Source organism: Jaculus jaculus, chromosome 7, assembly GCF_020740685.1.
Source record: "Jaculus jaculus isolate mJacJac1 chromosome 7, mJacJac1.mat.Y.cur, whole genome shotgun sequence".
Classification (NCBI taxonomy): Eukaryota; Metazoa; Chordata; class Mammalia; order Rodentia; family Dipodidae; genus Jaculus; species Jaculus jaculus.
In genome coordinates this window covers 6,735,850-6,762,673 of record NC_059108.1, presented here as the reverse complement: position 1 = coordinate 6,762,673, position 26,824 = coordinate 6,735,850, and the positions used below count along the sequence as shown (strand labels likewise).

The window sequence follows — 26,824 nt, the reverse complement described above, 5'->3', positions numbered from 1 at the left end:
CATCTGATTATTTTCTTTCTTCTTCTTTTTTTTTTTTTTTTTTTTTGGTATTTCAGTATTTCGAGGTATGGTCTCACTTTAGCCCAGGTTGACCTGGAATTCACTATGTAGTCTCAGGCTGGCCTCAAACTCTCAGAGATCCTCCTACCTCTGCCTCCTGAGTGCTCGGATTAAAGGCATGTGCCCCCCCTCCCCCGACCTGGCTTTTTTTTTCTTCTGATTCTTCATCAGTATTGACCATGGTGCTCAAAGTAAGCGGCACCCCACCATGACACAAGGCTCCAAATAGGTCAGGACCAGCTGGAAAGTTGTGACAGTCTGCATTTACAGTGGCTCTTAGCTGTCCAGCCCCAGTGGGGGGCAGTTGGCTGCCCTGGCTGACTTGGGGAAATTATGACTCATTGGTTCCTTCCATTACCAGCATTTACTTATTTTTAATTTTTACTTATTTATTTGTTAGAAGGAGAATGGGCACAGTAGGGCCCCCAGCCACTGCAAACAAACTCCAGATGCATGCGCCACCATGTGCATCTGGCTTACATGGGTACTGGGGAATCGAACCTGGAACCTTAGGCTTCGCGGGCAAGTGCCTTAACCGCTAAGCCATCTCTCCAACCCAACCAGCATTTATTGATGCTTCTCCTCCTATGCTTAGAGCTGGGGCATGAGCGTGAGCTGAAGGCCAGGGGAAGCCATTCTATTTATTTATTTATGGGTTTTATGAGACAGAGTCTTGCTCTAGCCCGGGCCGATATGGCGTCACTAAGTGGTCTCACGCTGGCCTTGAACTTACACTGATGGTCCAACCTCAGTCTCCCGAGTGCTCAGATTAAAGGTGTGTGCCGCTACGCTCGGCTATGCTCCTTATTAAGTAGTTTTTCTTTTCTTGCTTTTCTTGTGTGGTGGCACCTGGAATTAAACCCATGGCCTCCTGCATACTAGGCAAGCATTCTCTCTACCACTACGCTCCACCTGCTGCCTGTTTACTTGCTTTTAATTGTTCACAGAGTTTCCTAAGTGGGGGGGGGGGGGGGCTGTAGTTTCTCAGAGGGTTAGGCTGACTTGTTGTCTTAAGGCCAGGGTCATGGCCTGCCCTCTACAGCCCCCTGACTTACTGATGTGGGCCCCTAAATGGCATGGGTGTTTGCCAGGGCTTCTGAGTGGAGGATGGCTTGAGCAGATGGGCTAAAGATATTCCTGGAAACTGGCCACTGAGGTCCAGTGTGTGTCTGTCTGTCCTGCTTGTCCAGACTTAGCCATGGGGTTGGGGGATGAGGCAGGATGCTGGCACCACTCACTGGGCAGCATGCCAGGGAGCTGTGTGGTCCCTTGGGACGGCATTCCCCATGTGCTGGGGAAAGGAGTAAATGACACCTTTCATCTGAAGAGCGGAGCCCTTACAAGCCGTCCAACGCCTCCAGCCCTGTGAGCGCGAGTGGCAGCGGTTGGATCCAATCCGTTAATAGTAGGATAAATGACCCTTCGTTTCCCACAGCGTGCATTTGTGTGAGTTTCTGGAGTGCCGCTATTTGGAACTCCCTGGCCCTGTCTCAGCAGTCATGTCTGATAAGCATGTCTGCACCAGCTCCCGTGCGCACACATGCACGCGCAGTACGCCGCGGCCACCGTAGATGGCACTTTCTCTCACTTTGAATGGAGCCTTGTGTATAGCCTCTCTTTGTGGCCCCCAGGCACAGGGACATTAGAAGGTTTATGGCAGGTATTTACTAAACGCCTGAGGTAAGGACTCAATGAATTCGGGATGGGTGAAGTGGGGAGTTAGGGCCTGCCCAGGTTCTCTGAATCCCAGGCTGCTTCTGCTGCTTTGGCCCAGGGACAACACATCAATTACCCCCCACACTCCTTCCAAGAGCTCTCAACTCCTCTTCCTTGTTTTGAGGGCAAGCAGCAGGCAGTGCTTACGAATGACCCAGTGCGGTGGCCTCATCGGCACGTACTTGTGGAATCTCGGCACGTTCCGACACAGCGTGGCATCGTGTTGGCGCTCTCTGCCCAGGCTCCCTGCAGCCTCCTCCAAAGGGCCACAGTCCTAAGCCATCTGGTCAGGCTGGCTCTGAAACGTTGAGGTCTCCCATGGGCTCTGTGATGGTCAAGGAGAAGTTGTTCTCGGTCCCCTCCCCCCCCCCCCCAGTGACCAGCAGAGGGGCTGGCAGCAGTGGGGATATCAGATTCCAGCAGAGTGACCACAAAGGACCTTGTGAACCTTGACCTGCCTCAGGACAAGAAGCCAACATGGCAAAATTGGGGAAGCACGTTCTAGAATATTACTTTGCCCCTCCACTGAAACATGAACAATGGTCTCTGAACACCAAATGAGTTAAATAAAAATAAATACATTAATAAGTAAGTACATAAAAATCTCATCTTTAAAAAAAAATAAAAGACTTTCTTACTGAAACTAAACTTGGAAAGTTTGTGTTCAACAACTGGCAGGCGGTTGCAGGGCGTGGCCCTCCGCTTGACGTTCTGCATCCAAACCTGAGGCCTGCTTGGCTCACTCACCCTCCTCCCTCCCTCTCTGGCTGAATTGGCATCCGCCCGTCAGCACCTGAAAATAGCCTGTCTTCCTAGATTCGTGTCTTCTGAGCTGGCCAACTGGGCAGCCCTTGGAAGGGGGCCAGCCATGCGGGCTTGGGACTTGTAAACATCCCCAGAGCCACTGTGTGGAATTCCGGACACTGTCCCATGGCTCAGGGGTCATGATCCACATTGACTCAGGACAGGAGCAAGCTCAGCTGTGTGGGGCTGGAAGGCGAAGAGAGGGCTCAGCCTGGAGGCCACGTGTGTCCACCTGGAGCCCCCAGCAAAGTTGGCACTCTGGGCTCATCCTTTCCTGCTAGCCAGTGGATGCCATGAGCCCTATCTCATGATAGACGGTCACATGTACATCACGTTCCCAGGGACAGGCCCTGGTGCACAGCACACGTCCCGCGGGTTTGTTCCAGGAACTCCAGAGTCTCCATGAGCGAGCTCCTGATTCATCTCCATCTAATTGAAGATGGTGCACTGAAAACCTCCTTTTAGTGCAAGTGAACATGCACATCTTGTGTCTGTGTGTGTGTGTGTGTGTGTTCGTATACACAGTCACCTCTGTCATCATTCAAAGACACAGTGAACCCTGCACTGTGACTGCAGTCCTTTCCTGCCTGGAAATAAATACACATATCTGTTTCTCCCCATCTGTTGTTAGATGGACCCATAGCCCCTCTCCTCTTGCCGAGGAAGTCAGCCTTTCACTGGATTCCACATGCCATATACTGTCTGTCTGGTGGGAGGCCAGCGAGCAGCAAATGCCTCCAGACTTGAGGTCTGTCTTGTCAGGTCCCTCAGAGGAAGTTGTTTGGCCCCATAGCTCAAGCTGGATGATGTCACTGGCCAACACATTAGAAGCATTGGGGTACAAAGAGGAGGAATGTGCAAAACCCAGTGTGTTTGTTAACTTGTTTGTTTGCTTGCTTATCGAGGCAGGGTCTCACTCAAGCCCAGGCTAATCTGGAACTCATTCTGTAGCCTATGCTGACTTCGAACTCATGGTGATCCTCCTACCTCAGCCTCCCAAGTGATGGGATTAGTGGTGTGAGCCATCAGGCCCTGCTTGCAAAATCCATTTTAATGGCAGGAAATGAATTTGGATTCCTTCAGGGAAAATAAGTATCTAGAAACAGTAGGACTCCAGGCAGTGAGTCATTGCCTTTCAGAGTTCTGCTCTGCGCGTGGTCTGATGCGCAGGAGACCGTCTCTCTGACCCACCTGAAGTGGTCTGGTGTTCACCGTTTTGCAAGGGCGGTGGAGGGGCAGAGAGCACTATTAAAGACAATTATGGAGACTAGCTTTGAGTGTTTGTGTTTAACAAACAGCTTTGAGTTCTAATTTTCTGCAAAACACATACTTGCAGGTACAATTTGTACTCATTACTGTATATTGGGATAGTTATTAAAAACACTCAAACTTGGTAGAGACTTCCTGTGGCATCATCCCTGGATTTTAATTGGTTTTTATCTAGTTCTATAAAAGATCTCTTTAAGACCAATCAAAGTCCCTGCCTCAGCTGTCTTGCCAGCTGAAGGACAGGCAGGATCCATTCTATGGTGTACGTCTACCTCCACCGCAATTCTAGCAGCCTCACCCATCCACCGAGTCTCCATCAGGGGATCATGTGTGCGTCTTCTGTGGACACAGTCACCAAATGACAAAAGTAACGGTGTTTCGTAACATAAGGGTTAAATCTTAATCTCTGAGGTTTGCAAAGCAGCTACTCTCCCAGTCTCCTTAAAATTTAATATACCTCGTTAATGCTTCCTTGCAAACACTGAAGGATTTTTATGATTATAATCATGTGTTACAGCACCTAGTACTGTTTCTAGGCAGCATACTAATCAGCTTAATGAGATATTACTGCACTTTTTGTTGACTAAAGCAAAAATCCCTTTTATTGTTCTAAAGCCTGTCCTTTACTTTATTTTTTTCCCAAAACATTATCTTGTTTTATTATGTACCAGTAAATATCATGTCATTGGTAGGTTTTTTTTTTCTTTCTTTGGCCAAATCATAAAATGATCTTTTTCATCTCCGACTGGTGAGCGTATTGTATATAGTAAACGGAAACAAAAGTTTCCGGTCAGCCTGTTTGGTCTTGCTGTGAGAGGCACACTGCTTTAAGGCAAACTTCGGACTGGACCAACAGGTAGGGAGTTGTTACACCGAGGGAAAGGAGGAGAGGTTGAACAAGAAGACCCCTGGTTTGTTATTAGGTGTTGAAGGTGGTAAAATATTAATAATTTACACGTGAATGAATAATTGCAGCCTGTAAATAGAAAACACAACGAAGACGATCTATCGCCAAAACAAATTGGAGGAGCCCTGCCATATTGCATAATTGGCATTTAATAATTCATCTTTTCCTTATTGTTTTTGACTAAAATTCCCTAGCATTATTATGAGTAGGTAAGTCATGAAATGCAACCTCCCCCCCCAACACACATAGCTGATGCCCTGCCTTCTTTGCCGGCAAGTACCTGGCATAAGTCTCACCTGTGTCTTTACTTCTAGGGATGGAAGAAGCAAGTCTGTGCCTTGGAGTGTCCTCGGCCACGCCGGAAGCTGAGCCGCACCTGGCCAGTCCAGTCCTCAACGGCCAGTATGCCATGAGCCAGAAGTTGCGGCACATCACGTCCCAGCTTAGCCATGCCTTCCCGGAGCTGCACCCCAGGCCCAGCGCCGAGGAGAAGCCTCCAGCCGCCTTGGACGAGAAGGCCCACGTGCCCATTAGCAGCCAGCCCATGGGCAGCCAGATGGCCCTGCTGGCCAACCAGCTGGGCCGCGATGTGGACACCAGCCTCAACGGTCGCGTGGACCTGCAGCAGTTCCTCAATGGGCAGAACCTGGGCATCATGTCCCAGATGAGTGACATCGAGGACGACGCCCGCAAGAACAGGAAGTACCCGTGCCCTCTGTGCGGCAAGCGCTTCCGCTTCAACAGCATCCTCTCGCTGCACATGCGCACGCACACGGGCGAGAAGCCCTTCAAGTGCCCCTACTGCGACCACAGGGCGGCGCAGAAGGGCAACCTCAAGATCCACCTGCGGACCCACAAGCTGGGCAACCTGGGGAAGGGGCGCGGGAGGGTGCGCGAGGAGAACCGCCTGCTGCACGAGCTGGAGGAGCGGGCCATCCTGCGCGACAAGCAGATGAAGGGCAGCCTGCTGCAGCCCCCCAGGCCCGACCTCAAGCCCCTGGCTCACGCCCAGCAGGCCCCACTGGCCACCTGCAACCTCGCCCTGCCCGACGTGGCCCGCCCCGCGCCCTCGCCCAAGCCGGCGGCCCACGTGCAGGAGGACGCGGCGGCCCCCGCCGCCGGCTTCCGCTGCACCTTCTGCAAGGGCAAGTTCAAGAAGCGCGAGGAGCTGGACCGCCACATCCGCATCCTGCACAAGCCGTACAAGTGCACGCTGTGCGACTTCGCCGCCTCGCAGGAGGAGGAGCTCATCGGCCACGTGGAGAAGGCTCACATCACCGCCGAGTCGGCCCAGGGCCAGGGCCCCAACGGGGCCGGGGAGCAGTCGGCCAACGAGTTCCGCTGCGAGGTGTGCGGCCAGGTGTTCAGCCAGGCCTGGTTCCTGAAAGGCCACATGCGCAAGCACAAGGACTCTTTCGAGCACTGCTGTCAGATCTGTGGGCGGCGCTTCAAGGAGCCCTGGTTCCTCAAAAACCACATGAAAGTCCATCTCAACAAGCTGTCGGTGAAGAACAAGTCCCCCAGTGAGCCCGAGGTACCAGTGCCCATGGGCAACCTGTCCCAGGAGGCCCATGCCAACCTCTACTCCAGGTACCTCTCCTGCCTGCAGAGTGGCTTCATGGCCCCTGACAAAGCCAGCCTGAGCGAGCCCAGCCAGCTCTATGGCAAGGGAGAGCTGCCAGCCAAGGAGAAGGAGATGCTGGGGAAACTGCTGTCACCCGTCTCGAACATGGCCCACGGTGTGCCCGAGGGCGACAAGCATTCCCTCCTGGGCTGCCTCAACCTCGTGCCGCCGCTGAAGTCCAGCTGCATCGAGCGGTTGCAGGCTACTGCCAAGGCTGCCGAGATGGACCCGGTGAACAGCTATCAGGCCTGGCAGCTCATGGCCCGGGGCATGGCGATGGAACACGGCTTCCTGCCCAAAGAGCACCAGATCCCGCGCAACCACGAAGACGCCTTGGCCAGCGCCGGGGTCCTGTTCGACAAGGAGAAGCGGGAGTATGTGTTAGTGGGAGCGGATGGCTCCAAGCAGAAAATGCCCGCCGACTTGGTTCACGGCACTAAAGTGGGCAACCAGAGAGACCTGCCCAGCAAGTTCGACCCTCTGGAAGGCAGTCGGGATGTTTTGTCACACGGGCTCACCCAGACACTTGACTACGGCTTGCAGGGCTCGGGCAGCGTGAGGGAGAAGCCCACCGAGTGCCCCGACTGCGGTCGCGTGTTCCGGACCTACCACCAGGTGGTCGTGCACTCCCGCGTCCACAAGCGGGACCGCAAGGGGGACGAGGACGGCCTGCACGTGGGCCTGGAGGAGCGGCGGGGCTCCGGCAGTGACCAAGAGTCCCAGTCCGTGAGCCGCTCCACCACGCCGGGCTCCTCCAACGTAACCGAGGAGAGTGGAGCTGGAGGTGGCCTCTCCCAGACAGGGAGCGCCCAGGAGGACAGTCCGCACCCCTCTTCACCCTCTTCCTCAGGTAGGTCAACGGGGAGAAAAAGGGGGAGGGCCAGAAAGGCCTTGACCAGATGGCCCACCTCTGCACCTGGGCCTTGGGCCTTGCGTCCACTCTGGGGTCAGCGTGGCTGGACCGTGTGTGCTGGCAGCTGGCTGCTGGGCTGCACCTCTCTCTTTCTGTTGCCTCTGCACCCTGTCGGTCCTGAACAGTGGCCGCCAACGAGGGCAGCTTATCCAGTACCTGGGTAGTGTGGACGGTGGCATGTCTTTTTTGTTGTTGTTGTTTGTTTGTTTGTTTTCCCCTGGGAACCCAACTTGCCCTTCCCTGGTGTGGCTCAGCTCCATTTGTACCCGGGCACCATCCCTTCATCTTTGAAGCCCAGGCGCTGATGTTTGGCTCCATCCATGCCCATGAATATGGAGGGTTTCCATTCCGGCTCCTTTAGTTATACTCTCACAAGTCTCCCATGTGGGACTTCTCCCCAGTCTTCCCCTCCAAGCCAAACTCACCTCCTGCTTCCCTTCTGAAATTCCTCCCTGGCTCACCTACCCCTGGAGCCACGCCTCTTTTTCCTCTCATGGTTGTGGCCCAGGCACAGAGGTTCTGAGTCCTGGATGAGTGCCTGCTTGTCTTCAATTGTACCACCTTACATGGGCGATACAGCTTTGGGGGTCTAAAATAGCAAAGCAGAAAAATCTGTCATCGAAATGTCTGTGAAGTGCTGACGGCTCCTGGCCCTGTTTGAGAAAAATAAAAATAAATGAATAAATAAAAAAAATAGAAAGAAAGAAAGAAACACTAGGCTAAGATGGCTAAATTAAAATCACTACCTAACAGCAGGTAAGAGGCTGCCTTCGTCCATATTGCCAAAGTCCCTTTACTAATGGATAGTAAATTGAAAGTTATATCTCTGGCCCTTTATAAAGAAAGCACCTCGCTAATACTGTAATCATTCTGCCGCCTAACAACAGAGGAAATCATCCTATAACAAATACCCTGTTACTAATGGCAACATTGATTTCTGCAATCAGCCATTAAGTCTAGAAAATGAAAGACAGTTTGAGGCACCTCGAGGCACTGCGTTGCCCACTGTTAAAGATGTGGCCGTACACTGCTGAGGGTCATTTTTTTTAAAGTTTTTTTTCTCTCTCTCTCTTTTTTTTTTCCGTGCCTTCTCTGTTTCAGGGGATATTTCTGTCGTAGAGGGTATTCGCGGCTGTGGTTATTAGATAGATGCCAATGTAGTTTTGTTCTTCTCTTGCTTTAGCCTTCTCTCTTAGGACAAAATTAGTATTAAAATAAAGTGTGCATGTGCTGGCTTATTGAGAAACAGTAAAGAATTGTTAAGACACATAAATGTGAGCAGCACATTCCGAAGATTCCTATAGCACTTAATGCTGCTGCTGCTTAAATACCCATGAAACACGCTGTCTGCTCGTGGAGTCCTGGACACGCTCGCGATTTATTACTGGTGAGACGCTTCACAAGAGCCTGACCAGGGACGTGTGCACCACGGGAGGGTGAGGCTGCGTCGCATCAGGGGGTGCTGTGCGGTTCTCCTGCCTGCTGGCGGGAGCTCAGTCAAGAGGGGTCCGCACATGGCAGGCGTCCCTCTGGCTGTCGCCAAGGGCCTCTTCCCAACCTCCCCGGAAGGAAGGAAGGCGGGGTGGGCGGAGGTTCTCCTCTTCTGGGAATGGGCTCTCTACTGTTCTGGGATGGGGACTTCCCAGGAACAGGGATCACAGAGAGCAAGCTGGCTCCCCCTAAGTTTTTGGAATGACGTGGCACTCACACCGAAAGATTCCCCCATCCTTGTCCCAGACCTGCTGAAACGAACGACAAGGTCTTAGCAGAATAGCCCAAAGCCCAAGTGTTCAGGTTCGTGACTGACGCGTTTACCATGTTTTTGTCACCTTCTGGCCTAGGGATAGCCCCATGCAACTCCTATCTCTGTTGATCCCCTATCTCTAACGCTTCTGCTTGCAGCAGTGGTGGGGGTGGGGACAACACAAAACCACTTTGCTTAAGAGAGGGACCACGCTCATGACTCAAAAGAGAATTATACTCAACTTGAGTTTTCTTCCCACTTTTATTTCTCTCATTGAAGGATTTTACAATTGTGAATACTCCTTTCATTTCAAGTTGACTTCTTTGTTTTCTTCATATTCAAATTAGACCCTTTCATAATTTTCTGACTGAGTATGGAAATTGATGGCATACCCACTATGAAGCCCAAATGAACCACATGTCTGGGGCATTCAGGTTTTGCTGGCACTTGGGATTCTTAACCAAACCTGATTCTTTTTTCCCTCATCTTTCCAACAAGTATGACTTGTATAAAGTGCGATTAAGCATTTAAATAAAAATCTGGACACAATAGCTATTTTTATTATTACATGTTAGAGAGAAACCTGCAAGGTGAAGGAAAGGGAAAAAATTTAAGCTCCTAAGTAAAGAAAGAAGTACTTATTAAGGTTTTTTTTATTAAGAAATAACTGCAAAACACGGTTTTACAAATTTCTCAGACTGCACAACAATGTCACAAAACTTCATTTGCATTGCTTGATTCCTTTTTGTTGTTGTTGTTGTTGAAAACTGGGTCAGTAGGGCCTGAGAAACTATTTTTTTTTTCAGATCTTAACCAATGAATTCTTCTTTATAAATCACTGCTCTTAACATGATAGTAGTTCTGAATTCATCATAAAAAAAAAAAAACCCTTTTTACCAGAGCCTCTTAGAATAGATCTCTCGAAGAAGGCTTACAATGAGTGGTGGAGAAGTCCTTTGTTATCTGATGTAATTCTTTGCAAAGGAGGATTGGGAACTGAGTGGCTGTTTAAAAATGTCTTGCTTTAGACCGAGACGAAGAAAGGGTCAAGTTTGCAATCAAACAGTTATAGCTGAGATGGCGACTGTCACTGGCTAGGCTAATGTGGGATGCAGCTGTTTGCTATGTGAGCAAAAGAATGTTTGAATCACTGAACATGTGAAAATGATTCCAGTGAACCAGAAAATGTGTCTGTTCTTTGCCCCTCCAAACTGCTGAGAACCAAGCTTAAGATCAACTACGAACACCAGGACCTTTGACAAATTGAGAGGTCATATTTTCTAATGTAAACCGGACAAAACTCGCTGCACAGATCACTTTCCCATCTTTTCCCTTTGTTGTTTGTTTGTTTGTTGCTTGCTTTACTCACCCATAATTTAACACCCTGGTAGATGTCATCTTTGCCTCCACGTACGATGCAAAGGGAAACTGTTTGGAAAGCTGCAGCTTATAAATTTTACTCTTTTATGACATTTAGAGAGCGGGGCGGCTGTTTTGATGCCTTCTTGTTTCTGGCTTGCGTGCAAAGGATCTGATGACATTAATCTTTGCATCTTTCCCTAGAAACCTCCTCTAAGACCAGGCTTACATCCTGGCTTTTGCTGTGAGTCAGAAAACGACCAAAGTTCTGTGCCTTCAGATTTTGCTTTGGAAATCACGCTTAGAATAATTAAAACTTAATGTACTAAGAAACGATACTGTTCATTATATCCAACAGGGCAGTTACCTTCCGAATTTCCCATCGTTTTGGAGTGGGGATAATTGAAGTGTTGATGGTGGGAAGGGGGTAATTGAATGCGTTGACCCTCTGTTCATTAAATAAAGTCGGCAAAGTTTCATGATCAGTGGTGAGCCAGGGGGAGATGCAGAGATGGAAACAGTGTTAACCCCGACTTCTCCTATATTTTGAGATGGACTAGGATTATTTGATCAGCTGGGCTAAAAGCCTTGCGGGGGTCTCCTTTTGTTGCCCAAGCACATTCCTAGGATGCTGGGTCTCTGTCCCTTGTAGACCCATTGACCACAGCATCAAAGGTCTTTATCTAGACTCCCTTGCAATGCTTTGGGTGTATAACGATATGATGGATTTCCTTTCTTTTCCACATCTTTTTCCTCTTGGGGCTCCCCCTCCCTGCCCTCCATTCATGATAACCAGTGTCTGCTCTACACACGCAAATCCAGGCACCCAAAAGATGATAAAAAAAAAAGAAAAGAAAAGAAAAAAAGAAAAGAAAAAAATTTAAGTCTGAGGATTAAGATCTTCTTTTATTTTTTTTTCCTTTCTTTCTTTTTTTTTTTTTTTTTGCTTGTGCATTCCAATTGTTCTTAAAATATTTGGCAATGTCAATTAGTAACTGAGCAGAGTTAGCTGATGAACACAATTTTCCAGTAGACTGAGCACCCTATTGTTGCCGAGCGAACAGCAGATTTCTGAGGTCATTATCATTCGCTGGCTGCTTGGCCCAGCTGCTTCCTGCTGCAAAAGCCAAACTTTATACTGGAGCTTGGGGATGCTTTCAGCAACAGGGGGCTGGGAGGGGGCGAGCGGAGCTGGCTGCACAGAACGCAGTCGTTATCGGCACAGGAAACAGAAAGCACAAGTTTCCAGGAGCGCCGCGCTGCCCGGCCCCTTGCCCCTGGTCCCTGTGTGGCCACCTTCCACTTCCAGGAGGGGAGTTAAGCGACGGAGAAAAACCCTGGGCCAGGGTACCACTAACCTCTTTGTCGAGCAGAACTTTGGAAAACAATCATCCCATTTATAAATTTCTTTAAAGATGTCTAACACAATGGAGAGCAGGGGATAGATGGACAAGGTAACCCTTTTTATTTTTTCAAAGTCAGTTTTTTTTTTTTTTGTTTTTTTTGAGGTAGGGTCTCACTCTATCCCAGGTTGACCTGGAACTCACTATGGAGTCTCAGGGTGGCCTCCAACTCACGGTGATCCGCCTACCTCTGCCTCGCGAGTGCTGGGATTAAAGGCATATGCCACTATGCCTGGCAAAAAGTCAGTTTTTTTTTTTTTTTTGTTGTTGTTGTTTAAGATGCTCTTAACTTCAAATCAGAAAACTTGGGAATGGCTAACCAGAGGCGTGGTTTCATTTTCCAAAGGGACGTCTGATCAGATAGTCTGAAGTTCCTTGTAAAATGAAATTTCATATAGGAGGATCTCTCCCCCTACCTGGTTTGCTTTTCCCCCTGACTCCCAGGGCTTCCCTGTCCTTCCCCAGCCCCCACCTCCTGATTGAGAGCTGCTTCAGGGAGATGAAGAGCTTCACTTTTTTTCTTTTCTTTTCTTTCTTTTTTTTTTTTTTTTTAAAGCTCAGCTGTTAAAGCCAAGCGCCATATGCAGCCAGCCCGTGTCCCTGCCGTGGGAGCACATGCAGGCGGCCTCTGTGTTTGTGGAGATTTACAGAGGCCCAGTAAGTATGTGTGCCCAAGCAGGGCCCAGACAGACGCTGGCCAGAGTCCTTCCAAGCTGAGCGTGGGGCAGCCGCCTGCCCAGATGGATAGATAGGCTGCCTGAGGCTTCTGGGGAGTGTTTGAGTGACCGAGGGTCAGAGGCCTGGGAGCCTCCCTTGCCCTTTCACGTGATCCTGGGGTGGTCCATTCACTTAGGGCAATTTGTGGATGCTAAATGACAGTCACTGCAACATACTGGTCCCTTTGGGAACATCACTTCATCTTCCTCCTCCCCTGGGAACTGGACACTTCCCAGCAGCTCCTGTTAATAAACTTCCATTTCCTACAGTGAACTTCCATTGCCTTGGGTTTAGAAGCAGCTATTAGTAAACACACTCTGGGGTTCCTTGGCATGTGGCTAAACTCTGCCCCTGGGCATCGCAGCAAGGGAGAAATGGCTTGAGCTCTGACAGGCTTCACCTTGGGAGTGGAACAGAAAGGATGCGTGACACAAAAAGTTGGCTTGGCTGGGAGGCCTTCGGTCTTCTCTACGTCCACACCTGTAGGTCTGTGGACACCATTGGGAATGCCGCAGATTAGATTCCAAGCCTTCGCTTTCTCAGAGTGCAGCCTGTGTTCACCCGATGAGCTCAGTTTACTCAGCTGCAGGGTGGGCACCGTGTGGCCATGTGTCTCCTTCTTTCCCTCCAGGGCACAGAGCTCTAAGCTGCCCACAGTGCTCACTGGTATTTTCTGTCCCCAGGCGTACTAGTTTGGAGAATGGAAGCCTTCATTGAAATCCACATTTAATGGCAATAAGAAAAATGCAGATTAGCAAAGGTCTGGTTACAATGGGGCAAAAAAATTAAACCTTCACTTCTGAAGCCAGAGCTTGGAGTGTGTCATTGCTGTTAACTCAAGTGGAGGTTCCAGCTCACGTCCTGGCTACCACCCCCTTGGGTGTCTTGGAGCTGTAATAAGCAGTTGGCTTCACAGCCTCCGTGTGCCCTCTATTCAATGGCTCAGCCAGAAGTAGGTACCGTGACCTCACGAGGGCTGCCTCGAACCCATGTGTGTATACCGCTCCTTCCGATGACTGCGAAATTGTGCCCATCAGATTGGGTATACATTTTGGAGGCCGGTGTTGCCAAACTATGGTGGCATCTGCTTATAGGACTGCTTGAGATCCTCCTACAAACACTCTCCCCTTCTTGACCAGGCAGCTGTTATTTCGAGTCCCAGAACTTTGCAACCACTGGAAGGGAAGATAAGGAAGGCTACCTTGCCCTGTCTGCCCCTCTGCCTAAGGTTCTGGTAGGTGGCCCTGACCTCTGGGAAGGCTGAAAGGAGGGCCAAGCTCCAAGCCCTCTGTTTTACTGGCCAAGGCCCTGCTTGCTTCCAGATTCTAGTGGGGATACTGGAACTGAAAGTGTAGGGAACCATTGAGAAGAACCCAAAGTCCTTGTCCTTGCTGCGTAAGGAACACTTGGGAGCGACCTGAGTTTGTGTGGTAAGAGAAACGAGCGAGTTAGCTGTGTTCACTGCCGAGCTCCGTGCAGAGGTGGGGAGACTGGATTTGTGTACCCGCCCAACATCATGAAGACAGGCTGTAACGTTTGCCATGTGCAGCCCTTGGTCCTGCTGGTTAGCCTGACCTCCCTTTGCCTCTTCTCCTCTATGGGCATCTGCTGGGCATCTTTGTACCCTTGTGGTAGACCCAGGAGCACCCAGGAAAGATCAACAGGCCTGGGTATGACTTGAGAAGCAGAGAAGGCAGATCCTCCTCTAAGAGGGACGTGGGTTAGAGAAAAGGTGAGCAGGTGGCAGGGGACTGCGCTCTCCCCAGGAATGAGCACGGCTGCAGCTGAGAACAGCCAAGGGTCCCCCTTGGCTTTCTCCTGGCGGGACGGGACGATGGCAACATTTACTTAAGCTGTGGAGTCTGGCACGGCTGTGGTCAGGCGCCATCTGGAAGGCCCTTCTCAGAAAGCCATGGGCCCTCCCCAGAGGAACTCAGGGGAGAGGGGGTGTGGGCAGAGCACTGGGATATTTTTCTTGGGTGGATCCCGAACATCCAAGCACCTGAGAAGGGCTGAGGGTCCCCCGGGAGCTGCATAGCTGAAGTGTGAACTTTCCCTCTGCCACACCTCTCATTCTAGAGGCAGGCCTGGCCAAGAGTTTGTCAGCAGAGCACCCATGGTTCTTGGCTATCTCTCTACATATTTATATATTTATTATGGTGGGATCTTGCTCTATAGTTCAGGTTGCTGTTGGATTCATTCTGCTTATGATCTACACCTTCATCCTTGTCATGGTGTGGGACTGCGCTCCACTGTTCTAGCTAGTGATGGAGATGGCCTCGTAATAACAGGGCCATTGACATGATGAAAGGGGTGAATACCGTGCCTTGAAATGTTCTGAGGAGGCAGGATCTAGAACTCAGTGGCTTGACTCATGACAAACAAGACCCAACTAAGTGCCAAGATCTGACACCATCCTTTCCTTGGGATCCCACAGAGACAGCAGGGTCCCAAAACAGTGCATGTCTGAAAATCCTCTACAGCTAGCTGATGGGTGGCCAAGGCCACAGGGGATCTGTGCTAAAAAGATGGAGAGCAGTCCAGGTGCAGTTTAGTTCTCCCCTGTTTGTTTGTTTTCCTTATCAAGCGGAAGTGAGGACTTGGCTTCTTGGGGGACCCAGGTCTCTTTGTTGCTGTGAGACATGCTGGTGTGACATGTGGCATGTGTCTGAGAGAAGTGAGAGGCGCAGCTCAAACTGACTCCTTGGCTGGGCTGCCCGCTATGCCACATGGGGGCTGGGAGGGGCTGGCCCTTCCCTCAGCGGGACCCGGCCAGGGTGCTCACTCAAGTGTGGGTATAAGGAAGTGGCTTGTGGGTGATCTTGGCTTTGACACCTTGTCACTTGTTTCCAAAGGATCAGGTCCTTTTCCCATTTCCTTTCTGAGGAGTGCAGATGGTCCAGGGATCCTGTGTCTTAATCTGCTGTGGGTCTGGGACACTCCACGGAGGAATGCGTGCTTTTCCTGGCTGAGGTATCCTGTCTGCGGGCCTGGAATTTTGGCTCCCACTCCACCAGCTTCTTTCCTTCCACTGGGCCTCACTTCCAAAGCCCTTTGATGCCCACAGAACCGGTTCCCACTGTGATGCACTCCTTCTCTTCATTAAGACAAGGTCCAGATACTCTTAACTAGGTGGCTGTCATCCGTGTTTTTTTCTGGATACCCTCCATTGTCTTCAGTCATCCTGAGAGGCATTTTGGAACACCTCCAGGGTGCTTATAAGGAGTTCAGCATGAAAGGTGGCCAATGGTGGTTTTCCTTGAAGAGCAAGCCAGGCACACCCTTCTCTTCGCTGGTGAATACACTGTGTTTACACATTGTTGCTGCAGCAGATGTTTCCATTTATCGTTTAGTAATTTGTCCTCAAAATGGAAGTGATCCCTCAGTCAAGCTGTGGTGATCCCCACTGAGGGCGGGGCCTCGAGAGGGTGTGTGTCAGCTGGGTCTGAGCCCCTAGCAATGTCCTTCTGAACCTGCGCACTTGCGAGGGACGTTTGCTGACGTGGCTGCTGCTATATAGTGACCTTTGCTTTTTTATTTTTATTTTTTCTTGCTATACAGTAATGCTTGTTCATCTTGGAGATTTGAGAGATTTTATCAGGGCATGGTGACTCACACTTGTGATCTTAGCCCTTGGAGGCAGAAGAACCTCCAGGTAGAGGCCAGGCTAGGCTAAGACACAAGACATCCTGTCTCAGAAAGGCAAAAGCTAGGACATACATAAATAAAAAATGTAAATAGGTACGCTTACCACCACTCACGGATTACTACTGTGACCCTTTCATCAGATTTTATTTTATTTTGAATTTTCGAGGTAGGGTCTCACTCTAGCCCAGGGTGACCTGGAATTCACTATGTAGCCTCAGGCTGGCCTCAAACTCACAGCGATCCTCCTACCTCTGCTTCCCAAGTGCTGGAATTAAAGGCTTGTGCCTGCCCAACACACCTGGACCACTGTGATAATTTTAACTCATACCTTTCCAGTCCCTTTTATGCACTGAAAGGTCTGGTTAGTAAAGGATCACCTTGCGCCCACTTCTGTTTAACTCCTTCCTGAGGAATATGTCACATACACTTGCTACTGCATATTCCACACAAGGGTCAGCAAACTTGTCCTGTAAAGAGCCAGCTAGTGTCCTAGGCTCTGCTGGGCACGTGGTCTCTGTGGCTGCGTCCTACATGGAAGGGTGTGATGGTATTTGATCACACCTCACGCACCAAAACGGGCAGTGAGCTGGTTGTGGCTTCTGAGCAGTGGCTTGCAGGCTCCTGTCCAGTCATTAAAGCTCTCCTCTGTTTTGTTTTGTTGTTTTATATGCAGCCCGGGATGTCTTCAAACTGCAGATCCTCCTGCCTCCGCCTCCCAAATGCAGCACAGTACAGGGGTGCACAACCATGCCCAGAGCTTTTCTCTTCTTTAAAGCCGCCCACAGTCATGTGCTTTTTGAAGGAGGAAAATTGGAGACACGGAGAAGAAAACAAAATAAATGATTTAGGCAGTTAAGGCACTTGCCTGCAAAGTCCAAGGGCCCAGGTTCTACCTTCCAGGTCCCTTGTAAGCCAGATGCACAAGGAGACACAGCACACAAGGTCACACATGTGCACAAGGTGGCACACGTGTCTGGAGTTCGATTACAGTGGCTGGAGGCCCTGGTACACCGGTGCTCTCTCTCTTTCTCTCTCTCTCTCTCTCTTGTTCTCTTGCATAAAGATAAATTAAAAAAATTAAAAAAAAAAACAAACAAATGATTTAGCCAATTTCAGTCCACAGAGTAGAGGACTTGTTTTTCTCTTTTTTCACTCCAACAAGTGATGCCGCCACGAATGCTTTTGCATGTTTGTGCCCAGATGATGGCACAATTATCTCCTCAGGTAGAAATGCCCGGCATTTGAATCCTCAGTCCCAGGCGGGCCTCCCTGTGGCTGCAGATGTGTGTGACCCAGCAAGTGTGAGAGGTCTGTGGCTGGGGCTGTAGGTAGAGATGGCTTCTCTGACTGTTTCCCTGAAGCTAGGTTGTTGCCTGCCAGCAGGGTGCACCATGACTCATTTGTTCATTCGTAGTACACGCGTCAGTTTGTTCAATCATTAATTCATTTATTTACTCATTGAAGGATGAAATGCTTATTAAGTAGGTTCTGAATTCTGAGCAGTAAGTACTAGGGATGCAGAGATGAGGAGAGAGAGAGAGAGAGAGAGAGAGAGAATAGCTCAGCCACCAGAAGCTCACATCCTGTCTGGGCATCTGACAACTGGTTCTCAGAGTGAGATAGACACTTAGGAGACTTTATTACCCAAAGGGCAGTTGGGCCATTGATGCTCAGTTGTTCCCTCAGGACCTGAAATGGTGGTGGAGCCTTTATTCTTTTTGTTGTTTTGAAATTTCTTTTTGTTTATCCTTATTTATTTATTTGAGAGCAATAGACAGACAGAGAAAGAGGGAGAGGGAGCGGGGGTGGGGGGGGGGAGAGAATGGGCACACCAGGACCTCCAGTCACTGCATACGAACTCCAGATTTATGTGCCACCTTGTGCATCTAGCTTACGTGGGTCCTGGAGAATTGAACCATGATCCTTTGGCTTTGCAGGCAAACACCTTAACTGCTAAGCCATCTCTCCAGCCCAAGAGCCTTTATTCTTCATATTTACATCATTTATCATTATAATTATTAAGATTATTGTGGGACATTGCTGTGTAGTAGTCCAGGTTGGCATTGAACTCTCCATCCTTCTGCTTCAACCTCCTGAGTGCGGAGACTACAGGGTGACCACCATGCCTGGTTCCAAGTGACTCGCAGTAGAGAGGAAGGATCTTCCCCTCTGGAGGACCTGGCCAGGCTCGGAGGCCGCTAGCAGAGGCAGACACACTGAGCTAGATGCTTTTCTCCTCACTTTGACAGAGTATCTGACAGAGGCAAATTAAGGGCAGCGAGGGCTGTTTGGCCTCGTGGTTCAGGGAATACAGTATATCACAGTAAGGGAGGCATGGTGACTGGAGAGACTTGGTTCTTATCCAAGGATGCTTACAATGGTGGCTTCTCACATGGAACTAACCTGAAGGCAAAAGAGCTCTGGCTGGAACCGTGGCTGGACTTAACCTTCAAGGCCTGCCCTCGGTGATCCACTTCCACCAACTAAGCCCTATCCAACCTTTTAAAGGTTCCACGACCTCCCGGAATACTGCCAGCTGGAGACGGTCTGTTCCAACACACGAACTCACAGGGAAGATCTCACATTTCAACCATAACGCAAGGACAGGTGTCCTGCCCCAGTCCCTGCGGCTGGCCGTTGTCTTCTCTCCTGGGCCGCGAACCGCCGTGTAAATCCCCGTCTTGCTGCATTCACAAAAAGGCGGGAAGAGTCTGCCTTCTGAGCAAGGCCCTTGGAAGGCAGGGGAATGCCACAGCAAGGGACACGAGCGCAGGAGGAGGTGGGACTCTACCAGGGCTGCCTGGCATGACACGTGGCTTTGTTTCCTGGACCTAGAGTGGCAGGGCGAGGCAGGTGCGAGGCAGACTCGGCTGCGCCTCTCACCCACAGTTCACGCTGCCGCTGTGCCCATTGACTCGTGAGCTGGGGATGGCCTGTCGCTCATCGGGCTGTCAGGTGGCCGTGTGCCTCTGGCTAGCATCTTGTGAACCAAGGCCACTGAGGTTTGGCAAGACTCGACATGGGGAAGCTAATCACTCATGTTTGGTCCACTTGACCCCACTTAATCTTGCCTGACTTAGGAACTGTCAGCACTGGTTTCATAGGGATCAGGTGAGACCTGGGCCAGGCTGTGGGTGCTGCTGGTTTTGGCTGGTAAGAAGAATCATAGGGGATCCTGTGCCCGGCATTTCTCAGGGGCTGTGGTGTCCTGATGAAAGACAACATCACAAGACTGGCTTTTAAACCAAAGACAAACGCGCTTTTCTAACATTTAAGAAACAGCTTAAAGCCAGAAGCATGTACTTCACTTTGAAGCTTGGCTCCTCACCCATCTTTTTAAAAGAAATTTTATTTATTTATTTATTTGAGAGTGACAGACACAGAGAGAAAGAGGAACAGAGAGAGAGAGAGAGAGAGAGAGAGAGAGAGAATGGGCGTGCCAGAGCCTCCAGCCACTGCAGATGAACTCCAGATGCACGTGCCCCCTTGTGCATCTGGCTAACGTGGGTCCTAGGGAATCGAGCCTTGAACTGGGGTCCTTAGGCTTCACAGGCAAGCGCTTAACTGCTAAGACATCTCTCCAGCCCACCTCACCCATCTTCTGGCTTAAACCACATTGCTGGATGATCTAGTCTGTGCGCATCCTCTCTCTGTGTCCTGGCCCCTCCACCTGCACCCTTGGGGTTGGGTTAGGGGTTGGAAAAGACTTCAAGACCCATTCCAGTGATCAGTTTTTCTGATCTCCAGTCTTCCCCTCTCCTATTCTCCCTGATCTCCATAGATCAGCAGATAGGTTTGTGGGAAGTGACTGGACCCTGGGCTTTGATAGTCTCTGAATGGATTCATAATAGGTTGGCATTATTGAGAGGTGGTGAAAGTTAGGAGGCAAGGTTTGTTTGGTTGGAGGAAGGTTGGAATAAGGGAGCATCCTTGGGGCTATGTCTTGTCCTGGCCTTTTCCTCCTCCTCCTCTTCCTCCTCCTTCTTCTTCTTTCCCCAAGGTAGGGTCTCACTCTAGCCCAGGCTGACCGGGAATTCAATATGTAATCTCAGGGTGGCCTTGAACTCATGGTGATCCTCCTACCTCTGCTTCCCAAGTGCTGGGATTAAAAGTGTAAACCACCACATCTAGCCAAAATTTTATTTTATTCTTATTTATTTATATATAATTTTATATAAATATATTTTATATATTTATAGAGAGAAAGAGAGGGAGAGGGAATGGGCACTCCAGGGCCTATAGCCACTGCAAATGAACTTGAGATGCATGTGGTACCTTGTACATCTGGCTTATGTGGGTTTTATGGAATTGAACCTGAGTCCTTAAAGTTTCATAGGTAAGTGCCTTAACTGCTAAGCCACCTCTCCAACCCCTGGCTCCTTCTTATATGTCCCCCTTTTCTCTTTGCTTCCTGGCCACCGTGATGTGAACTTACCTGCTCTGCTCTCCTACCGTGGGAGGGTTAGAACTCTGAAATCATGAGCCAAAATTGACCTTTCCCCCAACGTTGTTTCTGTCAGGTATTTTGTCACAGTGGTGGAAAATTGAACACGCTTCGCCAAAGTTCACAGGGCCTGAGCGTGACTCTGCAAGGTCTCGTCGAGACAGAGCTAAGTTTTCCAAAGCCTGTGGATGTTGTAGATTTCTTGCTTAATTTTCAAAAAGTTGTTTTTATCTTGTGGTAGGAGGAGGGGAGAGTTGGGGTGCCACAGGGTGATAGTTTTTAATGCAGGCTTACGGTGTGTCCTGGGATGGTGGAGGTCTTTCCAAGGAGACCTGATGGCTTTTTTTCACCACTCTTGCCTTCATGGCCTTCTCTGACGGTAGAAATATGACGCTGGGCTCCAGGCATCTGTCTTGGGGGAAAGGTCTTGGAGAGGATGACAGTGCATGCTGGCACCCGGTGACATGTGGCCCTGGGGCTGGGCAAAGGTGAGTCTGGCATCTGAGAAAGCTTTTACACTGCTCTGGCCTCTGATTCCCCAGTTGGGAGGGGGTGTTTCACAGAAGGCTCTGCAGGGAGCTCCACCCACCTTCATGCTTACAGTCTGGAGCCCAGGGAGGTGCACTGATTGTGTAAACTGAGGCACTGGCAGGTTATAAGGCATCACAAAACCCAGACATGGCAGCACGGACCTCTTACATTACCATCCCCCCCCACACAGTGTCCTGCTGGGAATGAGAAGAGGGAAGGGGGCCAGTGGACCAGTTTGTCTCCAGCTCCTGTCTAGGAAAAGCAGGACCCCTGTCAGGCCAGGCTGAGGAGAGATTGGAACATTGCTCCTTCCTCTCTGTGTGGCCCCATGGGGGTGTCTTTGAAGTAGGGACTGGACTGAAACCCACCCAAGCTCTATTCTTGGACTTGAAGTAGCCCCCAAACCTCCCAACCTTGCTCAAGGTCACACGTGGAGCAGGGTACATGTGTGTCCCTCCTGGTCCAGTGTAGGACAAGGAAGAGGGACCTGCTTATGCAAGCTTTCCTAAGCCCCAGTTTCCCCATATCCTCCCGTGACAGGACGTCTCACTGACCCCGTTGCGTCCCTGTGGCAGTGCGGGGGTGATGGCAAGAGGGGATGCAGGCGGAGGGTGCTGCTCAGCTCACACGGCGGGCAGCTGTCTGGTGAAGGCGCTCACGTAGGTTTCCATCGGAAGTCAGCTCTCTCCTGCTCCAGGCCTTTCAGGAGAGGGAACCCCCACTGGCAGGGAGATGGGAAGAGAGGGCTCTAATCCTCCTTGGAGGTCAGCCCTGTCCTCTGAGGTGTAAATTAGGAGGGCAGACTCAGCTCTGGGAACGTCTCCAGAGCAGGGCGGGGGTCTTTGTTGTCTCCTGGCAGCAAGGGCCAAAGCAGGCAGCCACTTCACATCAGCGAACATGCAGAATGCTCTGGGCTGTCCCTCTGCCCCTGGCTCTGCTCTCTGTGCCAGGACCTGGGCTCTACTGCAGGGTGGAGGGTAAGTTTGCTGTCGTGAGTCCAGGAAGGATCTTGGCCAATTCCTTCTTCGTGACTGTGCATATGAGCGCAGCCCGCTTGTGTGGGCGTTCAGCTACCGAGAGCTGGGGTGAGTGTGTGCGTCCTGGGATGGTAGTAACGTGTAGACTTTGTTAAGTCCGCGTAACTCTTCAGAAGTGGGTTTCCACAGGAGCGTGGGGGCTCTGTGCGTGTCTGATTATGCGTGGCCTGGTCTTGAATTGAAGACGTGAGTGCTGGGTCTGCTTGTTGGTGTATCTATATCGTGTGGACCTTGGTTATGCCTAATACCTGGGTACGGCTGTGGCATTTCGGAGGTTGCGTGTACATTGACGCCTGGGTTCACAAAAGATGTGCACGCTGAGATGCATGTAATGGTGTGTGGTGCAGATGTATGCTATATACTGACCGCTGGCGAGTGTGTTGCTGTGTGTTTGTGTGAGGTTGTGAGGAGTTGCACGGACATGCTTATGTTACCTTGGGGTGGGGTGTGAGTTGGGTTTGTACAACTGTGTGGAGACACATGGTGACCGCCTACCTTTTTTGTTGTTGTTTTCGAGGTAGGGTCTCACTCTAGCTCAGGCTGACCTGGAGTTCACTATGTAACCTCAGGGTGGCCTCGAACTCACGGAGATCCTCCTGCCTCTGCCTTCCGAGTGCTGGGATTAAAGGCGTGCACCACCATGCCCGGCCGACCTCCTGCCCTCTTCAGAGGATGAACAGCTAGGCTCTGCTCCATACTCTGTCCCTTCCCCAGAACTTCAAAAGTATTGCCAGTGGGAGCTTCTAGTTCTAATGCCAGCTCAGCCACAGGCAGCAGGTCTGGCTGGAGTGGGGGTGCAGAGGGGGGTACAGTTTGGCAAAAGCAGAAAGCCTTACCCTCCAGCTCTTCACCACCATGCCCTCTGCACTCTCTCGCTCCTCTTGTCAGAAGCTGGAACTTGGGGCTCTGGCGTCCCCAAACAGGAAACCTACACTGCTGTGGAGCTCAGTCACATGTGCCTGGCATGGGACTGTGAGCTTTCTGGGGCAGAGGCTGTAGCCGCGCCATCCTCCGTGCACAGAGCGTGTGAGGGCTGACGGGCTGCAGTGGGTGTTCAGATGGAATCTTCGAGAGCAAATGCTTTCTCTCAGCGAAAAGGGCATTGGACGAGGAGCCAAGCGATGACATTAAGTACTTTTGAAATTCACGTGTAATCTTCATGTCATCCACTTATAGAGTTCTTTTTATCTTGCTACACTGAAACCCGCTGAAACCGTAGCAGTTAAACAGTGCCTTCTCATGCCCCTCTCCCCCACCCTCTGGCATCCTATTTTCTATTTAGCCACCATGAATTTGACTTCTTTAGATCCTCATATAAGACTCATCCTTTTGTGCCCAATTACTTCACGTAGCCAAGTGTCTTCAAGGGTCATGCACATTATAGCGTGTGCCAGTTTCTTCCACTTTCTTGAGAGCTGAGTGGTAGTCCATTGTGTGGATGCGTCACATTTTCCTTATCTCTTCTTCTCTCATGGGAACTTGGGTTGATCCATCTTTTGGTCATGTCGGCAAACACTTGGATATGTGAACGAGTGGCGATCAGGCGGAGTGTCTTCTCGCCCTCCTAGGAGGAGCAGCTGTAGGTTTGAACTTGCTGACACTGCAGGAGCCAGCTGGGCCTCTTTCCTCAGAACATGGTGTGGCGCGGGGCTGCGGACTTGATGGCGATCCTCCTACCTCTGCTTCCCGAGTGCTGGGATTAAAGGCGTGTGCCACCACGCCCAGCTCCTGTGTTTGTTTTCGTTTATGATGCCAAGGTTGGACCCCAGGGCCCTGGGCATGCCGGACAAGCAACTGTACCAGTGAGCTATAATCCACTCATGCCTCAGGCCCTTGAGGTTTCGACCCTCTTGCCTCACTGTGGGCATTATAGGTACGCACAGGCCCACCCCGCTAGGATGCCCTATTGGCAATGGAGTGTTCTGCCCCAGGCCTGTCCTGTGCTGCAGACGCGGAGTCTCTGCCTCACTGGGAGACCCAGCCCGGGTCAGTGCTGAGACCAGAGCACACAGGAGGATGCTGAATCAGCTTGGTGCTTGCAAGATGCACTAGCGATGGCCTTGATGGCAGAGAGCAGGCAGCGTGGGACGTGCCCTACAGCTGCCAGGAGGAAGAGGACGGTCCTGGCCAGGACCTTACCGTGAGTGGTGCTGGTGGACTGCACGCCCTCTGTGGGCAGGCACACAGCAGCCGGTTAGCCGAGGTTGGCAGCCACTGTGGACTGGCTGCCCCACCACGCACAGCACAGCCAGGTGCTGGCTGAACACACGCTCTCGCCCCATGCCAACAGAAGGCCGTAACCGGGGAGGGGGCGGCCGCTCCGAGCCATAACCACCAGCTGCTTAGACCCTACTTGTCCCCATGCGGCTTTCCTGGAGGGCCCACCAGGGTGCGGGAGGGTCTCCGATTTCTCGGAGGAGGAAGTAGAGGTGGAAGGTGGGTGCAGAGGTTTGGAGAACTGTCGTACAGAGAGTCAGTGAGCCCTGGGGGACAGAGGACTAAGGTTCCAGATGCTCATCCTCACCGAGACTGACGTGGATGGAAACCAGTGAGGAGGCAGGATACGGGGAGCTTGGCTTACAGTGGCAGCGCCCAAGCGACCCCAGTCAGGACGGGTTCACTTGCATGCCAGGTGAGACCATAGGAGTATGCTTACAAAGAGAAGGTGCCTGCGGCCCCTCCTGGGGACTCTCCTTGGCTCAGGCACCTGAACAACCCAGGTATTGTGATGCGGGACCAGGACAGGCTTTTGCAGACCCACTACCTACAGTGTGCCCGTTCCTTTGCCGCCTGCCCCCTTACCAAGGCAACATAGATGAAGTCAGTTCTGTGAACATTAATATAAGGAAGGGAAAAGACGGGAATTCTGAATTCTGAGGCGTTGTCAGACCCCAGCCTGAGTGAGTTACTTTCCTTATCACTGTGACAAGAAGGGGTGGAACTGAGGAAAGATTCATTTTGGCTCACAGTCTCAGGGGGTGACAGTCCCTTGAAGTTGAGATGGCATAGCTGCCAAGTAACTTGGCTCACGACGGTGGGAGAGTGTGAGAGTGCTTCACATGGTGGCTAACAGGGGAGTAAGAGGCAGGCTTGACCTTCAAAAGCCCACTCCTAATGACCTACTTCTGCTAGCTAGTGCCACATCCTGAGGCTCCATGGCCTTCAAAATAGCACTACCAAAGGTTGGAGAGATGGCTTAAGGGTTAAAGTGCTTGCCTACAAAGCCAAAGGACCCAGGTTCAATTCCCCGGGACCCACACGAGCCAGATGTACAAGGTGGTGCATACATCTGGAGTCCTTTTGCAATGGCCGGAGGATCCATTCTTTCTCTCTCTATCTGCCTCTTTCTCTCTATCTCATTCTCACTCTCTCTGTCTCCCCCAACTAAATCAATAAAAATAAAGTATTTAAATAAAGGGTATTTTAAAAAATAACACCATCCACTGGGGAACAGAGGGCATTCCAGACTCGAACCATAACACTGGCCCCTGGTTCTCAGGTAAAAGTGTTTCTGCACACAGAGGACATTATAAGGTAATAACACCCATTTTCTGTTCTACCTCTGGGGTAACTAATAACAGTTGGTTGATGGAGATTGTCCTCTTTAAAGTCAATTTATTTTGAGACAGGATCTTGTTATATTACCCATGTTGGCTTTGGACTCATGATCCTCTTGCCTCAACCTCCTGAGACTTGGGAATACAGGTGTGTGATATCACACCTGGCCCATGGAGATAGTTATTAATTAGAGAAAAGCAACCATTCACAGATATGCCCGTTCCACACCTGAGCACCTTGCTCTTCCAGGGACTTCCCACTGGGCTCACAGCCTACACAGCCACCCCCTCAGGATGCGCATGTTGGAGACAGCAGAGGGCACCTTGGAGCCAACCAAGCACGCCTGAGACAAAGGCAAGGGGTCTTGGGATCTCAGTGCCTGTCACAAAGGGGGTTGAACAAGTTCTTCTCTAAGCAGTCTGTCCCCAGCCCACCTCTATGTCTCTTCACTTCTGGGGTTGCGGTATTCAGATGATGGGCGCTGCTGTAATTTCCTTCTCGTTGAAGGGACAAAACACCCCAGCTGAAGCAGCTGATTGGAGGAAAGGGTCTACTTTGGGTTTACAGTCTTGAGGGGAAGTTTCACCAGGGCAGAGGAAGGTGGCTCACTTCGTCACACATCAAGAGCAAACAGAGAGCAAGAGCGAGCTGGTTCTGGATGCACAGCAGGCTAGACTCCAGAGCGGCCCCCAGGGACACACTTCTAGCAGAGCTCGGGAACTAAGTAGGAAGGTTAACCAGAAGTACCTGAGGCTAGGCTAAGTTGAAACTACCACAGGTGCCCAGAAAGTGTAATAGCAACAGCATTCTTATTTTTTTTTAAAGAATTTTTTGTTTTATTTATTTATTTGAGAGTGACAGACAGAGAGAGAGAGAGAGAGAAAAAAAAAAAAAGGCACGCCAGGGCTTCCAGCCTCTGCAAACAAACGCCAGATGCGTGTGCCCCCTTGTGCATCTGGCTAATGTGGGTCCTGGGGAATCGAGCCTCCAACTGGGGTCCTTAGGCTTCACAGGCAAGTGCTTAACCACTAAGCCATCTCTCCAGCCCATCACCAGCATTCTTGAACCAACAGAATGAAAGCATTTTGCA

At 50.7% G+C, this 26,824-nt stretch overlaps 1 protein-coding gene across 7 annotated transcripts in view; it reads left to right on the top strand.

Annotated features, from left to right (window-relative positions):
• The window catches only part of Znf536 (zinc finger protein 536), a 531,971-nt gene that overhangs the window by 228,381 nt on the left and 276,766 nt on the right, over positions 1–26,824 (top strand). For all 7 annotated transcript variants that reach the window (XM_045154928.1, XM_045154929.1, XM_045154926.1 and 4 more), the window contains one exon: positions 5,071–7,230. In XM_045154928.1, the coding sequence (XP_045010863.1) occupies positions 5,073–7,230 (2,158 nt within the window). In that variant the 5' untranslated portion in view covers positions 5,071–5,072. The remainder of the gene's footprint in view (positions 1–5,070; positions 7,231–26,824) is intronic.